The following is a 16,181-nucleotide window of genomic DNA, read 5'->3' as shown; positions in this document are numbered from 1 at the left end:
CTAAAGAATTATGCTCTTTTTTCCAAATCATGCCCTTTTTTTAAAATTATGCTCTTTGAAAAATTTGCAAATAAGTCCAAAAAATACATTTTTTAATTAGAAGCCGTTGGTCTACGAGAAAGAAACGCAACAAATCCACGATGAATTTCAAATAAACACGTGGTTCATGTTAACCCAGGCTCAGGGTGTTTCAGACGTCGCTCAGGGATTCACAGTGAACTTGAAATGCTACTACTTGAACTAAAACTTAAAACATCGAATAACGTCACCAAGTGCTTGGGAGTGGAGATGAACAATGATCAAATTACGTATGATGCACGATCCTCGCAATAGAGAGCGCTATCATATGCAATAGCGAAAATCAGACCTGAAAAAAGGCAGGCATGTACGGGATTCGAACCACTGACCTCTGCGATACTAGTGCAGCGCTCTACCAATTGAGCTAATAAGCCAACTGGGAGCAGGCCGTTAAGTTGATTCGTAATAAACCCGATTTTTTTCAGGTCTGATTTTCGCTATTGCATAAATAGCGCTCTCTACTGCGAGGATCGTGCATCATAAGTATCTACAACCGCAGTTCAAAATATATGAACTTCATATATTAATTGTAAATGATCAAATTGTAGCATCAAAAATGATCCGATAATTATTAAAATATGCGAATTATGTTAGCATTGCTACTTGGCAGAAATTATGCCAGTTTGCTCAAATTATGCCGAAAATTATGCTTGCGTGGTGGCCCCCATTTGCAAGACTAATGAATGTAGATGTAGATGTAGCATAATCTATAAAGGCCTAATTAAGGCCAGCCGTCTACCGTTAAAATCGAGAGATCGTCAGTTACTCGACACCTTTCCGCGTTTATTATACAAACCTTGAATATAAACCTTTGAATATAAACCTTGAAGAATCCATTAGTACAAGGTTTATATTCAAAGGTATATATTCAAGGCATATATATTCCGAGTATTCCGGTTCCGGTTCCAAATTCTGCAATTCTATATTTTCCAACCTAACGTTCAAAACCTTGTTTTGTTCTGTTTTGTGTGACATACTCTTGAATTGTCGGCTTTGTTTCATTCGGCCACGAGGCACGCGTTAGGGCCTGATTACATGAGCCGAGCTGGCCCGGTTAGCCGGGCTGATTTCTTCTGTTTTGGTGTTCGCCAAAGCGTGAAAACAAAAGAAATCAGCCCGGCTAACCGGGCCAGCTCGGTTCCTGTAATCAGGCCCTTAGTCGCAAGCATAACCAAAAGGATTGTCGAAATAGTAGAATATTAGAACGGGGAAAGAGGTATGTCCTCATATTTATTTTTGTATTTATAAACCGAAATGTGTATAATCAATTGCTTTGTGTCGTTTTGATTTACTTAAATACACGCTCCGCGTGTTCGAGTTTGGTACATTTTGATAAGCGTTTATTGTATGGTAATGGCCGATTTTAATTTATTGTATTTCAGTTTTTGCTAGGTTCTAAGTGATTAATAAACCAGTTGAGAATGATAGATGCTTGGAAGTTCCGATAATATAAGACATTTCCCCGACGCGGCGTTGTTGAATTGATTTATGTCAGCTAGCGTCCGCCCTATTACAACCCGTTATCTTGATCACCCGATTATCTCGAGCATGATCAAGATCACTAGATTTTGACCAAGCCATATATCTTCATATATATATATATATTGCAAATAGCAATGGACAAAATGACGAAGAAGAAAGAGAACCACGCTAGTTTCCTTTTCTGATGAGACAAATTAGTCGCTGAAACTGGAGAATGTACATGTAACGTGACCGACTGACCCTAATCGCTCAATGTATTTCTTTCGATAGTAATGTTGCGTGATCGATGATCCAAGCGATGAAGATCGCATAAACGTACGGCTAATCTCCAACAGAACACCATATACGTGGAGAAATTTTAATTCGGAACGTTACCTTACCATTACAATAGTTTTTTTCTCGTATATCAGTTATTTCACTCGTTGTGTGTAATGTAGGTTTTCAGTGGTCTAAGGTCATGTTTAGGACTTCCTCGAACTCTAAACTGCTCACGAAAAGAAATTTGAATCTTTTGTTTGTCTGCCGTTCGGTGTGGATGTCACTAGAATTAGAACAGCAACAGGGAACAGGGAACCAGAAACGGTAGTCTGGATCGAAAGTTCCGCGTATCAATTCAAATACGGAAAAAGGTGTTAAGAACCTCAAGCGCTTTGCCAACTCAGTCGTCTGAGCAATCTTCAAGAACAACTATAAGTAACCCAGGCTCACTGTTTGTGTCACGTGCACATGGTTAAATAGAGAGAACATATGGGGCGAAGTTTAGGTCTTGAAATTTGCTTGAAAATGGAAATGAAAATCGATGGAACTTACCATGCGGCAATTTGTTGTTGTCCTTAATGTGTACACAAAGTTTCAGGAAAACACTCTTCTTCGCCTTTCCTTTATAGTAGAGTCTCTCTAGAAGGTGAAGTAGAGTATTTTTCCCAAAACTTCGTGTAAATGTTAAGGACAACAACAAATCTCCACATGGTAAGTTTCACTGATTTTTATTTCCATTTTCAAGCAAATTCCCAGACCTAAACTTCACCCCATATGTTCTCTCTATTTTAACCATGTGCATGTGACACAAATAGTGAGCCTGGGTCACCTGTGGAACAACAAGTGAAGATTTTATTGAGGGGGGTTTTCACGTAGTAGTTGAGTTCAGAAGTTTAGTTTTACTCTGATCCAAATTGCAGGTGTGACAGAAATCTGGTCTTTTGAGAGGTGAGTGTCAGAAAGTCAGGCGAAGGCTGCATAATATTAGAAAAACAATTTAAGTTGCGTAAACATTCCTTTAAGAATTAAATTTAAAATTCAATCTTCGCTTACATTTTTGACTATACAGATATTGTTTTTTTTTTTCATCATCATATCATCATTGGATCCCCTTAGTTCAATCTCAATTATACCAAGACTCCATTTTAGCTTCAAAATACACGACTGTCTGCTCAGTTTATAAGAAGAGGGGAGATAACTCATAGGACACCTTGTGGCTCCAAACAATTTCCACTTTTTAAAACCGTTTCTGGACAGAGAACATATGATTTTAGATTGAATTGTTTCCTTGTATATATGGAACTAGTGAGATGATTCATTTAACTTCGTAAAGCAGCTTATATAGTCATGCCTTTTAAACACAGATTTAAAGTGAGCTCCAGGAGCAGTTCTGGCAGTCATTAAATGGTGTAGTCTCAAACAACTGAGTTGCACCTCTGTGCTTTATGTCGGGTGGCTCTGAATCGGCCTCTTTAGCTCGTAATCACTCTATTTTTTATATTTACATTGCAATTTTTTTTTTTACAGTACTCGATGCATGGTGTTGTTAACTTTAATTGTCACTGAAGAAGCCCCTATAAGGAAGGGGTCAACAGAATAAAGCTTATTTTCACTTTCATCTTTGCCTTCATGCTGCTGTACCCTCAAGTGACACAAATCGTTAGTCCACATTAGAACAGATGCATGGCTGCCTCCTCAAAATGCTGTCACTATACTAATTTTTTGGACAATTTGACCTGTATACAGCACAAATCTTAGCTGCAGACATATGTTGAGATTTTAAGAAAATATATGACCTTTTTTTAAAAAAATATGTTTCTGCAGTTCTTCTGTCATTCTCAGTTCTAATGTACGCAAAGCACACAATGAATTTATAACTGTATACACAGAATGCTAACAATAGGTGGTGTTACTAAGTTAAACCTACCTGTCTAAGAATATAATCTACTGTTTTATCTTGATCACAATTGCATGATAGGTGGGGTAATCCACTTGGTGGGTTGCCTGGTATTCCAGGCAGAGTAACCCATGTCAAATTTGCCATCCCAAGGTGGGGTAACCCACCTAGCTGGGGTCATGTTCATGTTACACAAACAAGCATGCCAACAACCTCACCCTGGGACCCTGGGATAGTGGTATTGTAAGTAAAGGCGAGTTATTTTTTACTACAGCTAGGTGGGTTACTGCACCTGCCTGGGGTCCACCACCTTCATATAAACAGGCCCATATGTTTTATTCTTATATCCATAGTTTATCTCTTTTTTGTACATGTATATATTTTGTTCTTTGAGGGCCCCTGGCATATTATTTTTTAACATTTATGTGTAATCCTTATTGAATAAAGACATTACCTAATTAATTATACTGTCTTACTATTCTACTGTAATGTCTCGTTTAACCATAATCAGGTGTAGATGACAGATAGGGACTAACTACAATGGTGGATCCAGACCTTGAGCTAAAAGGGGTGTGCTTTTTTGTGTGTATGGGTACACCTATCAGCTTTTTTCTCCTCTGCATTATTTTTTTATCCAAATTTAGGGGGAGCCGGGCCCCCCAGCTCCCTCCCCTAGATCCGCAGTTGGACTAATCCATCCATACAGGTTTCCTGGTCTGTAGGATTGGTAACCTCTCAGTATTAGTCACAATTGCATGGTCATATAAGTGCTTCAAAGTTGGGTAGCAGTGATGCATTGATTCTGAAAACATGCTATACTCAAATTGCTAAAATTTAGTTCTGCTAATAGTTGCTGGCCTTATCTGCTCAACCAATGAGCAAACAAAGACAATTAAGACAATAATGTTGTTTCTTTCAGTGAGGTCTATACATAAAACCCTTAATTAACATGTCCACCATGCAGTGGCTTTATATTGGTGTTGATGTTGGTGGCACAAACACTGATGCTGTGGTCCTTAGAATGAAGGAGGTGCTTTGCTCAGCTAAAGTTCCAACCACTGAGGATGTGACTTCTGGTATCTCTGAAGCCATCCAATCAGCATTGAGCCAGCTTCCAGAGGAATATCAACCCAATCCAACTCAACATGTGACTAGGGTAAACATTGGCACCACTCATTTTGTGAATGCTGTGGTCCAGAGGAAGTTCCTCACCAAAGTGGCTGTGCTAAGGTTGTGTGGACCAGCAACTAGAGCCATCCCACCTTTGTGTGATTTCCCTGCTGATCTGAGGAATGTTGTTGGTGGAATGCACTTTTTCCTCAATGGAGGATTTCAGTATGACTGTTCATGTATAACTGATGTTGATGAGGAAGAAGTGAAGAGGATTGCTAATGAAGTACACTTAGCAGGTCTGTGGTCTACAATTCACTTGAATTACCTTGCCTTCAGTAATAATTACTACTTCATTTCTCCTTCTCTGAGCATCATTAATTTCACTGTTGGAAGAAGGATGCATGCCTGCTAAATTGTGGAGTGGATGAGCTCACATGGACATGGGGCTATACTGAAATCCTCTTTCTATTATTGTTATGTTTATTTCAACATTCAAGTGGTTTACCTGATATATCTTATTGTGTTCTTAAGGAATAAGAAATGCTGTCATTGTTGGAGTTTTCTCTCCTGCCTCAAAAGAACAAGAAGTTAAAGTGGCTGAGATTATCAGATCTGCCCATCCAGATATGAGTCTGACACTCTCTCATGAAGTGGGCTTGATAGGCTTGCTAGAGCGGGAGAATGCAGCTGTTCTTAATGAGAGTCTAAAGCCACTTTGCAAAAAGACTGTGGCGGCATTTTGTGACGCTTTGACAACCCTTGGCTTGAAATGTCCCTTTTATCTCACGCAGAATGATGGCACCATAATAAGGTACGTTGCTTTATTGTACCATTAACTTTGACTGAGAGTCATCTTGTTATTTAGTCACTGGTGGTCTTTATTTAGTCACATGATATCTTTTGAAAGTACATGTACACAATTTCAGTGTATAGGGAGATATTCTTATAAGTATTTTGGATCCTCAGTTTTAGGTACACTCATAGACGGTTATGTAACTATTAATTGGTATTTTAATCCTGTTTTGGCTTTATGCATTACTGCAGGTTTCTTCATGATTGTGCATACAGTGGAAACTAAAATGTGAAAACATGAAGACCAGCTAATTCACACTTACATATGTTGAACTATGATAGAAGAGGTTGTTCAGATATTGAGAGAAATTGTTAATTAATATTTAGCCATCCAGGAGGCATTCAGGAGGAACATTGTATTTTTTTTAATAATACATGTGGGGTAATCTGCATTCTTATAATTTTATTGAAAATAATGAGCATAATCTTCTAGATTTTCCTAAGACCATTAGTTTTATCAGCTGTCAGTAAGTAATAATTATAATTTTACAATCACTATGTTTAACAAATCTCCTCAAAGATTTATTTTTGTCTTTGTCCTTTCTTTGCTCAAAATGCCAACTCTTACATGTATTGATATTCATGGGGGATAACATGTATTAATATTAACCAGTGCAATTACAGTGATTCTTAAGACTCTTTTGAAGTCTCAGGGCCTTTTGTTTCAACTGCTCCAAATATCTAAAGTTTATTGGTTACATTTATGTAAGTAACATGTGTGAGACAAGCTGGAAGCTTGCAAAGTTAGAAAGTTCCTCAAATTTACTGTGGATTTTATAGACTTTGTGTTGTATGAGTTATTTCCATGTATAGGAGGCAGTATACATGGAAATAACTTATGTCTCTGTATTTACTTTTATAGTGCAGAGCAAGCTCTACACCTTCCTGTGTTAACATTTGCATCAGGCCCAACAAACAGCATGCGAGGAGCAGCATTCCTGTCATGTGTGCAAGATGCGATTGTTATTGACATTGGGGGAACCACTACTGATGTAGGAGTGCTTAAAGGGGGATTTCCGAGACAAGCTTCTGCCAGAGTTAAGGTTGAGTAAAATTTCGAAGACTGTAAACATTAAATGTCATATTTACAGTATGTTGTGATTAAATTCAGGAAAAACTTGAGAGTAGTAATCATTAATTATAACAATACACCTTGGGAGTTTAGTTCAGTTATGCTTGAATTTGCCAAGGCCGGTAACCTAGCTAATATGGAAAAGTTATGTAATAAAGACTGCCATCCTTGTGACAGGTCTCTCAATAATGTAGATCAATTATTGATTTTTTTTTTTTTTTTTTTTAGATAATCTTAAGTTAAAGTTAATGATCAATTATTAAGTATTAAGATTGTGACTCGTTACGGGGAGATTAGCTAATTTAGATAGGGCCATTTTTCTGGAGATTAATTCTTAAGAAACTGAGCTCAGCCGTGCAGTTTTAAAATTGGAGCATATTTCTACTGTAACACTTTGGAACAAGTTCTCGAACATTCTAATTGGTGGTACAGTAATGTTTTTTTAATATTACAGAAAAATTGATTTTAAATTTGTAAGCTGTCTGTCTTTCTTTACTAAAAAATACCGCCTTATACTTCGGCCGTACAACTCATAAAACACGCATAAATAACGACAAAATAGTTTATTGATGAACAAATCTCACTGTCTTAATACACAACAATTCAACTAATGCACTGTATCACTGTATCTTATCTGAAAAGAAGACGTATGCTTGGAGAGATTTCACTTGGTTGCATGTCCTCGTCAAACCGGAGAAGTTTCCTTGACAGATCAATCTTTTACGAGACGTTAGGTTACGATATCGCTTCGTCTGCCCCATATGGAATTTGCTCGCCCTTCTATTTCGAGCAAAGCAGTTATGTATCTTGTAAAGAAAAAACTAGAGGTTATATTTTGGCAAACTGCTTTTCCGCCGCTCTGTGATACTGCGGCCTATTCCAAACTCGATCCATTCAATTGATTTATTCCGTGAACTAAAAGCTGATCACTGCTCTCAAGCCATTTCATTTTATCTCCACGTAACTAAAAAGAACCAATTGTGATGAAAATTACCTTACCTTTCATTTGACCTTTAGGATGGTTGCTAACGCTGGGCCTCTTCTCTGCATCCGCGCCATCCTGCAAATAACGTAAACCTTCTTTGGACTTCAAACTTCCTTTGCGTTGATTAGGTCGCAAATTAGATCTATCTTTTCAAACTTTTATCTAATCGAAGTAAAGGCACGTTAACACTCTTAAGACTTTGAATCCTCGAAAGCGACTTTTCATGTAAACATCGACGCAGAAGCGAACATTTGTAGCAATTTGCTCTCACGCGATGACGGCTTTGTATTTACGATAGCACCGCCTCGCGCGGCAACGTCTCGATTTTACAAAATAACCAACGTTAGACTTACAGTGGATTATGAACCTAACAAATTAAAATCAAATTGGAAACAATAGGTTATTTGAACTGTGACCTGAAATGGTTGATAGTTAATACTCAACCTACTATTCGTTCAGACTTGCAGCCCCGCTAAGCGATAGGGTTGGCTGTTTTCTATGTCTGAGTAAAAATCGGTTCACTGGTTAGATTATCAGCCTTCAGCTATTACGGATATTTTAGACTAGGCTTTATTATATTTTAACTCCATGTGCATCATTTACTTGTAAATAAATCTAGATTGGAGGAGTTAACACCAACTTCCAAATGCCTGATGTGCTAAGTGTGGGACTTGGAGGAGGATCAGTCATAGAACAGACGCAGGTTTGTCGTTAACATTGTTAAAAAAAGGTTCCGCAAGAAGGAGGGAGGCTCTATTGTTAAAAGTATATTTAAAAAAAAAAATACTGTCATTGTACGGTGAGCAGTTTTAAATCATAAAACGTGATAATTTAATGTTCATTATATGCATAGGTATGTGCTGATAAATGTGTAGCCTTGCCAAAGCTTTACCCACGATCACAGCAAACTCAAGATATTTTCCCACAAATAATTAAAGGAATGTTACAACATAATTTTTTATTCCCTCAGGAGGTAATCACAGTTGGCCCATCAAGCGTTGCATACAAGTTGATGACTGAAGCTTTGGTTTTTGGAGGGAAGATAATAACATCTACTGACATAGCTGTTGCTTTTGGCCTCTGTGAGATTGGAGATAAGGAAAGAACTAAGGACATTCCAGAGGTTGTTAAGGATGGAGCAATGGCGGAGATCAAGAGAAAGATTGAAGCCGCAATTGACTTGGTCAAGGTATCTTATAAATGTCATTTAAAATACATATAAATTATACAATCATTTTATATTTTTTATAACTTTGTTAGCAGCAATAAAGTTTGTAGCCTGGCTTAAAGGCTTATTACGATTTTTCCACTGAATTCCTATTTCTGCTCAGTATGACCTCTCTTCTGCATATTATTTTAAGAGAAACTGAATGCATTTCTCTAGGCCAATCAAAATGAATAATTTTGGCTGCCGATGGTGTAGTTGGCGGCTGTGTACAAATCCAAACACGAGAGCCTGCTCGCAGGCTCAGCAGACGGTGATGAGAGGTTTTACAGGTGATGGTAGACCGCTGGAGCCTCTGATGTTACTAAGTAGGCTGGTAACAGAAGTTAAATTTTATGGTTGAAAGCAAAGAAAATGCTGTCAAACTCAATTCTATTTTTCGAACACAACCAGGTTAAATTGATTTATCCATAAGATTGAAATTATTATTGGCCGTCAAGAAAGTAATGAGGTAAGATTAGTTGGAAATCTGAATTTTCACTTCCGACAATGCTTGATCGGATGAAAGTTTACAGCGTGCAGGACCGTAAGTACTGGGTTAGTAATGAGAGTATTAATGCCGATCCTGTATTCGTAAACAGTTCAGCGGTGAGGACCAGCCTGTTATCCTTGTTGGTGGAGGGAGCGTTCTTGTGGATTTGTCACAGACATTGAAAGGAGCATCAAAAGTATTTTGTCCTCCAAACTATCAGGTAAAAGACAGTTTTCGTTGATAAGAACAGGCATATAATTCGCTGTCTCTTCTACATCCTTTCCCTGGACTTGGGTCACGTCTTCTAAAGAGAGCCTGAATGGGTAATCATCTGGAAGGGTTCTATCATGACCGGAGGATGAATGTGAGAATGAGTCACTGAATTAATGAAAAAAAGACTCAGAAACGTCATTCACGATGAAAAAAGTATTTTGTCCTCCAAACTATCAGGTAAAAGTCAGTTTTCTTTGATAAGAACAGGCGTATCATTCGCTCTCTCTTCTACATCCTTTCCCTGGACTTGGGTCACGTCTTCTAAAGTCATTCATGATGAAAAAGTCATATCTTGAATCCACAATGAAAAATGTCAACTGGGTTACTCATCATAGCTCTTTTCTCCCCACGCTGTTTGCTATCTTGTGAGCTTGAATGTGAGAATGAGTCACTGAATTAATGAAAAAAAGACTCAGAAACTTCATTCACGATGAAAAAGGCATATATGTTGAATCCACAATGAAAAATGTCAACTGGGTTACTTAACCCTTTTCTACCTATTTGGTAATATCAACTAAGTTGAATTTGTAAATTGGCCACCGTAAAGAGTTAAAAAGCTGACGTTTCGAGCCTTAGCCCTTCGTCACTAAACGGATGAACAAAAGACGCAGAAATGTCATTCATAATGAAAAAGTCATATCTTGAATCCACAATGAAAAATGTCGACTGAGTTACTTATCATAGCTCTTTTCTCCCCCACACTGTTTGCTATCTTGTGTGTTAGGAGCGATCATTTGTGTACCATTAATGCTATAGGTTGCAAATGCCGTTGGCGCTGCCTTAAGTAAAGTCAGTGGTACATTTGATCATGTAGTCACTTTGAAAAACACAACCCGTGAAAATGCATGGGAGGAGGCCGAGCGAGGGGCGCGTAAAAGAGCAGTGGAGGCTGGAGCTGACGAACAAACCTTGGAAGTTATCGACAAAGAGGAGGTTCCGCTGGCTTATCTGCCTGGAAATGTAGTACGATTTTACCTGAAAGTGGTTGGAGATTTGGCTGAGTGCAAAGCAAACAGCATTGATGAATTATCGGAGATGGGTAATCATCACACTACATGTCTGCTACAAAAATATAGAAAACTTTCTTGTAAAGTAGAATATATATAATTATAACAAAACTTAGATACAACGAGTGCTATGATTGGTAAAAAATCTATTGCATTTGTACTTGCATACCCATAGAAACCTGAAACTTCTCGTCCTGTCAAATGGCACCACATGGGGCGAACTCCCCGATTTTAATTTTTATAAAAGCCTTCGATTCTTTGATTTTTCTGCTTTTGTCGTGAGATAAAAATAAAAATAATTCCAAGTAAGTAAACAAAATTAGCCTCACAAAAAGGCATCTGCGATGACGTCGTTTCTTGGGATCACCAATCAGTATCTTTAATGGTAGCCAGAGAGCAGTTAATATATTTATTATTCTAATTACTAATTTTTTCCCTTTTCTTAGGATTAAAGATATCTAGCATCTTATCGAGTGAAAGACTTTCACCTTTCAAAGAAGTCTCTGAAGAGGCACAGCAGTCGAGCGCACAAGACGAGGACGCCATTGTGTTTAGTGATCCGTATGTAGACCCGGCAACAGGTGACTGGATTCTGAACAAATTTGATATCGAGTGTATCGCCATCGGAGCAGGTATCATGGGATGTGGTGGAGGAGGCAGTCCTTATCTTGGGAGACTGAGAGCGCTGGAACTCATTAAGAATAAGGAGATTCGTGTAGTGCATCCGAACAGGTGAGTTGAGGATGATGATTACAGGAATAAGGCTGGCGTTGATGGTGAAGAAAATGTGAATGTTTACTTAATAACTTCATGGGGAATGTAAGTTTGGGAACGGGGAGGCGAGGGAAGAGGAGGAAAATGAAACGTTGGCAACCATTGTTTATGTTCTGATTTGAAAGTCTCATTTCTTTTCACTTCGTCTGTTTCAGACTGGGATTAACTCCTGAATTGACGGGTAACGTAATAACTCCAGCCTTCATGGGTGCCCCTGTTATCTTGATTGAGAAGCTTTTTAGTGGACGAGAAAGTATCTCAGCTGTGGAGGCAGCTTCAGCAATTTTAAGGGCTGGTGGTGCTATTAATGATCATGACAATGGGGATGGAATCAGAGAAGCGAAAGATGTTCAAGACTGGATGTCTTCTAAAAGTGAGGTACAGGCTGGAGAAAGCTTTCTGCCATAGACTTTTCCTGGATAGTTTAGCAGTTCGCCATGCAAACTCTAATAAACGATCCTTTTGCAAATTGTGCAATTGGTGTACTCTTGAAGAACAGCTTACCTGCTGCCCTGTTGGCCCAGGTGTTATAGGTAAAAACTGTCTTGTGCGAGGGTAAGACATGATCATTAGACCAGACCAACGCTTGAATTCTGAATAAAATAGGAGAATTTGCTACCTTCGGATTGACATCTGCAAATATTTTCGGGTCTTTTCGGGGAATACTAATAAACTTCACCTTTCACCTCGCACTCTTTTTAAGAGGTATTGGTTTTTTATTTCACAACTTTTTACAGCAAAGTCATGTCTCCAGTTCACTTTTTTCATTTTTTATTTGCTTTCAAACAGCTTGAATCAAAAAGTAAAGTCGTCGCAGTCGTGTGTGCCGAGATAGGAGGTGCCAACTCTATCGAGCCCTTAGTGGCTGGTGCAGAACTGGGACTCCCCATTGTGGACGCAGATGGCATGGGGCGAGCTTTTCCTGAGTTGCAGATGTTTTTGCCGTTTGTTTATGGCAGCCTGCCATACCCTGCAGCTGTGGGGGATGAGAAAGGAAATGTAGTTGCGTTGACCTTTGCAGAAACGCCAAAGCACTTGGAAGGCTTTCTAAGGATTAAAACAGTAGAGATGGGGTAAATAAAGAACTTCCGTTTTGCTAATAGTAGAAATTCAGAGGCTACTGTGCTGCTTTCCTTTACTCCTTATCCTTCATTCCGTAGGTTAACGTGAGCTTCAAAAAGTCACGCGTGATTTGTGCAGCGTATTCTGTGCGGCTGGAGCATGCTAGGAAGCTAAATGTTTATTGTCTGATTTGAATTATCAGTTTCTCGTAACACAGCGGTGAAACGTCGGACATGCGCGAGGGATCCATTTTTTGCCGGTTGCGCGCCAATTTACCGCGAAATACTTAAAAAGAAGACAGGAAAAACTGCTGTCTCTCAGGTAATAGAAATCTGTTAAAGGAAACTGGAAGCTTTTCGAACACAAAGCTCATTAAAATACGGAGATACCTTTGATTTACCAATCTGTTTTGAGCTTCACCAAAAAAGTTTAGGATATTGAAACACCTCGACTTGACTTTTTGGCTTAAGTGGTTGTTTGTAATTCGTTCTTGGTTCTGAGAAAGTACGCTACCAAGTCATTACAAAGTTCGCATATACGCTGGCGTTTGACTGTTGTGATCTTGTGTCTTGGGCCAAACGATAAATTGCTTTTTGTGAAACTTGTAGAGGACAGTTGATATCTTTACAGTTAGAAAGAATACCCAAAAATGTGAAATTAGCATCTTTAACACCTGCTGATGTTAAAGGCAAGATAAGAGAGAATTAAATCTGTTGTCATTACAGGTGTGATGGGCACTACTACCTTTTACTTCCTATCTACGTCGCAACAACATTGTCTCTTTTCTTTGTAAATAAATTGTGCTTTTTATAAATGATGTTTATAATTATGCTTACTAGTGTTATTATTTTTATCATCATTTACTCCTCAGCTGTATGGTTGGCTTTACATTTGTCCTCGATTGGAAAGATGTGCAAGAAAAATGTGCTTTGCATACCTTGAGTAGAACATGGCGCCTGGGGAACACTGTGCTTCGTGCAAGACACAATAAGGCGTCCCCCGTGGATAGTATTCTTCAGCACGAAAATGGGAAACTCTTAATTGTTGGCAAGGTGCGATCTTTCCCCCTGCCTTCGTTTTTGTTCTTTGTTTTTGTTTGTTTCTTTGTTATTTTTTCGAAGCGTCGTTTATTAGTAATTCGATAGTAACAGTAAGGTTGATCAAAGCGAATGGAAGGCTGGCATTTCAGGTGTCTTTCCTTTCGCCATTCCACGCTCCCCACCCCCCCCCCCTCCCACCCACCTCCTCCTCCCTCAGCTCAAGAAAACAAGGATACAAAGCTAACTGCTTAGAATCGACAAGCATTTTCTTATAGCAGTCAAGAAGTGTAATGCCTAACAATAGGAACAGGTGCACCCTTAAATTTGATCCGTCTGGTGTTTGTTAGGCTTTCGGTCAGATTCTATGACTTTTGTACTGATAATGTTGTTTTGTCCACCGACTTGTTGGGTAAAACAACCCCTGAAAGCCTCTCAAAACCTGTGCAGTAATGATAATTTGACATTTGGGGGTTTTTTTCTTGTATATAGATAGCTGATGTTAGCCGCGTAACTGAAGGCGCCTTTAACAAAGGAAAGTTAAACATCGAGGGCTCAGGGAAATGTATCGATCAAAGCCTCTGCATAGAATTTCAGAATGAAAACTACGTGGCGTTTGTCGCCAAACCTGACGGAACTAAGAGTATTCTGGCCACAGTTCCTGATCTGATCACCTTAGTTGATGAAGATACAGGCCAGCCAATCACAACAGAGGAGGTTCGTTATGGTCTCCGTGTGGCTGTAGTCGCCATGCCCTGCTCTTCATTGTGGACCACCCCGCAGGGATTGGAAGTTGGCGGCCCCGTGGCGTTTGGTTATCAAGATGTTGTTTACAGCCCTGTGGACTCTTACGAGGAGCACGCTCCCATCCCTAGAGCCTGACTGATTTTTTTTTCCTTTCCCTTTTTAACTCGAAAATGGAACAGTGCATTGCACGAATGCAACGAGCGAAGTACATTTGTAGGCATTTAAAGTGAAGACTCGCAAAATTTTGCACAAAGTGGTTAAAAGAAAAAAATTGGTGTTGATCCCAGTCAAAAAATATTTTTAATAAGATATGGCAGTAGATAAAAGCATTTAGAATAGTATGATGGCAAATTATTCAAAAGAATACTCAAACAGTTAGTTTTCGAAGGATGTTACTATCCTAAAAAGTCTTTTAGGTAAAAAAAATAATGAAAACGTAGCTTTGATGATTGAGAATTAAATCGTCTTTTTTATGTAATGCTTCGTCGTCTGCAGAGTAGGACCCGATTTTCATCAGCAGCACATGTTTAGTTAAAACCAAGTTTAACTAAATGAAAATCAGAAACGAAGAACTAGAAAACTAGACATTTCATAAGATTCAAGAAATCACTAACTTTTCCTTTCAGGGCGTTAGATTTGAAGTCAACAAAGTTCAGTTTAAGGAGGGGGGCATTGGGGCCTCTGGGAAACCGCAAAACCGGAGAAAAAACTGACGAAAAAAGGCAGTAAAACCTAAAACCGCATGCAAACCTGACAAAACCGCTACATTTTCACCTTTAAAGGGGTCAAAAAGGAAAAACCGAAAACCACATCAGAGTTTTTGTGAAAACCGAATGCAAAAACACGTAAAATCCGCAAACTGCTCTGAACATCAAAACCGAAAAACCGAACCTTTTTGGCCCAAAAACCGAAAACCCGATCCAAAAAACAGTCAAAAGCGAAAATCCCAAAGCCCCCCTCTTTAAGTAGCTTATATCAAGAGAACAAATTGAACCATGTTTATCAAAGCAGGTTTAGCACATTTCTAAGCTTTAATTGCTGTGAATGGAGTATAAGAAAAAATCTTGCGTGTGTACACCTACGCCACTAAGTAGCCATAGTTGCAAATAAAACGTTTTCATTTCTGAGAGTGAATGATTCGATACCTTAATAGCAGCATAGGCTGAATTGCTAAGGTCTACAGTGTTACTAAGGTTGAGATCGGATGTCAGCATTATCAGGCGCCTCTGGCAGCCGCTTTAGTCCATGCAACTACCTCACCTTTTCCCCCCACACATCTCACCCCAGGGGAGGATATCCATCACACAGTAATCTCGTGCGTGGGAAATTAACGTCTCCTACCCCTAACCCTGCAGGAGACGGGACCTCCATTTATTCGTCCTTATCCGAGAAGACTAGAATGTCTATCCATTTCATTGATGTTATAGAAAGGTACTTTTTTTAAAAAAAAATTTGCCATAATATATTTTTACACCAACAACGCCGAATTTTTTTCTGTCGCTTGGACAAAGATATTCAGTGAGACCGCGGCTTTTTGGCTTTGAAAATCATGAAAAAAACTTGAAATAGTTTTGGGGAAATTGAATATTTTTTAAGCCTGAATTTGAAAACAGGATGGTGTGGGTCTGACCTCATCAGAATAACGGTGATTTTCTTAAAAAGTCGGAAGAGGAGACAAAACAAATTCCGCGCAAGAATATTATCACAGGTGTCACTTCCTTATAGGGCAGTACTGAAACAGAAAACTTAAACTGCATATCAGAAGGCTCAATGAGGAAACTGATGATTTTAACAGGTAAACTAGGTGTGGCCTCTTGGAAGGACTTATGAACGAAGTTGAGATGTAA

The 16,181-nt window shown here is 38.8% G+C and overlaps 1 protein-coding gene across 3 annotated transcripts in view; it reads left to right on the top strand.

The window, feature by feature from the left end:
- LOC148716655 (uncharacterized) overlaps positions 1-15,461 on the top strand; it is a 70,783-nt gene extending 55,322 nt beyond the window's left edge. The window contains exons 1-14 of one of the 3 annotated variants that reach the window (XM_088744507.1): positions 813-1,294; positions 2,739-2,766; positions 4,635-5,124; positions 5,360-5,639; positions 6,543-6,723; positions 8,357-8,440; positions 8,708-8,926; positions 9,544-9,654; positions 10,464-10,746; positions 11,161-11,446; positions 11,644-11,866; positions 12,278-12,561; positions 13,422-13,602; positions 14,080-15,461. In XM_088744507.1, the coding sequence (XP_088600633.1) occupies positions 4,665-5,124; positions 5,360-5,639; positions 6,543-6,723; positions 8,357-8,440; positions 8,708-8,926; positions 9,544-9,654; positions 10,464-10,746; positions 11,161-11,446; positions 11,644-11,866; positions 12,278-12,561; positions 13,422-13,602; positions 14,080-14,469 (2,982 nt within the window). In that variant the 5' untranslated portion in view covers positions 813-1,294; positions 2,739-2,766; positions 4,635-4,664 and the 3' untranslated portion in view covers positions 14,470-15,461. Of the gene's footprint in view, positions 1-812; positions 1,295-2,738; positions 2,767-4,634; positions 5,125-5,359; positions 5,640-6,542; positions 6,724-8,356; positions 8,441-8,707; positions 8,927-9,543; positions 9,655-10,463; positions 10,747-11,160; positions 11,447-11,643; positions 11,867-12,277; positions 12,562-13,421; positions 13,603-14,079 lie in introns of those variants that run through there. The other 2 variants (XM_088744508.1, XM_088744509.1) reach the window with 2 other exon arrangements.
- Positions 15,462-16,181: the final 720 nt, after the last annotated feature.

Source organism: Stylophora pistillata, chromosome 14 (assembly GCF_964205215.1).
Source record: "Stylophora pistillata chromosome 14, jaStyPist1.2, whole genome shotgun sequence".
Lineage (NCBI taxonomy): Eukaryota > Metazoa > Cnidaria > Anthozoa > Scleractinia > Pocilloporidae > Stylophora > Stylophora pistillata.
The sequence above is the reverse complement of the archived record's forward strand: the minus strand, read 5'-3'. Positions and strand labels throughout refer to the sequence as shown.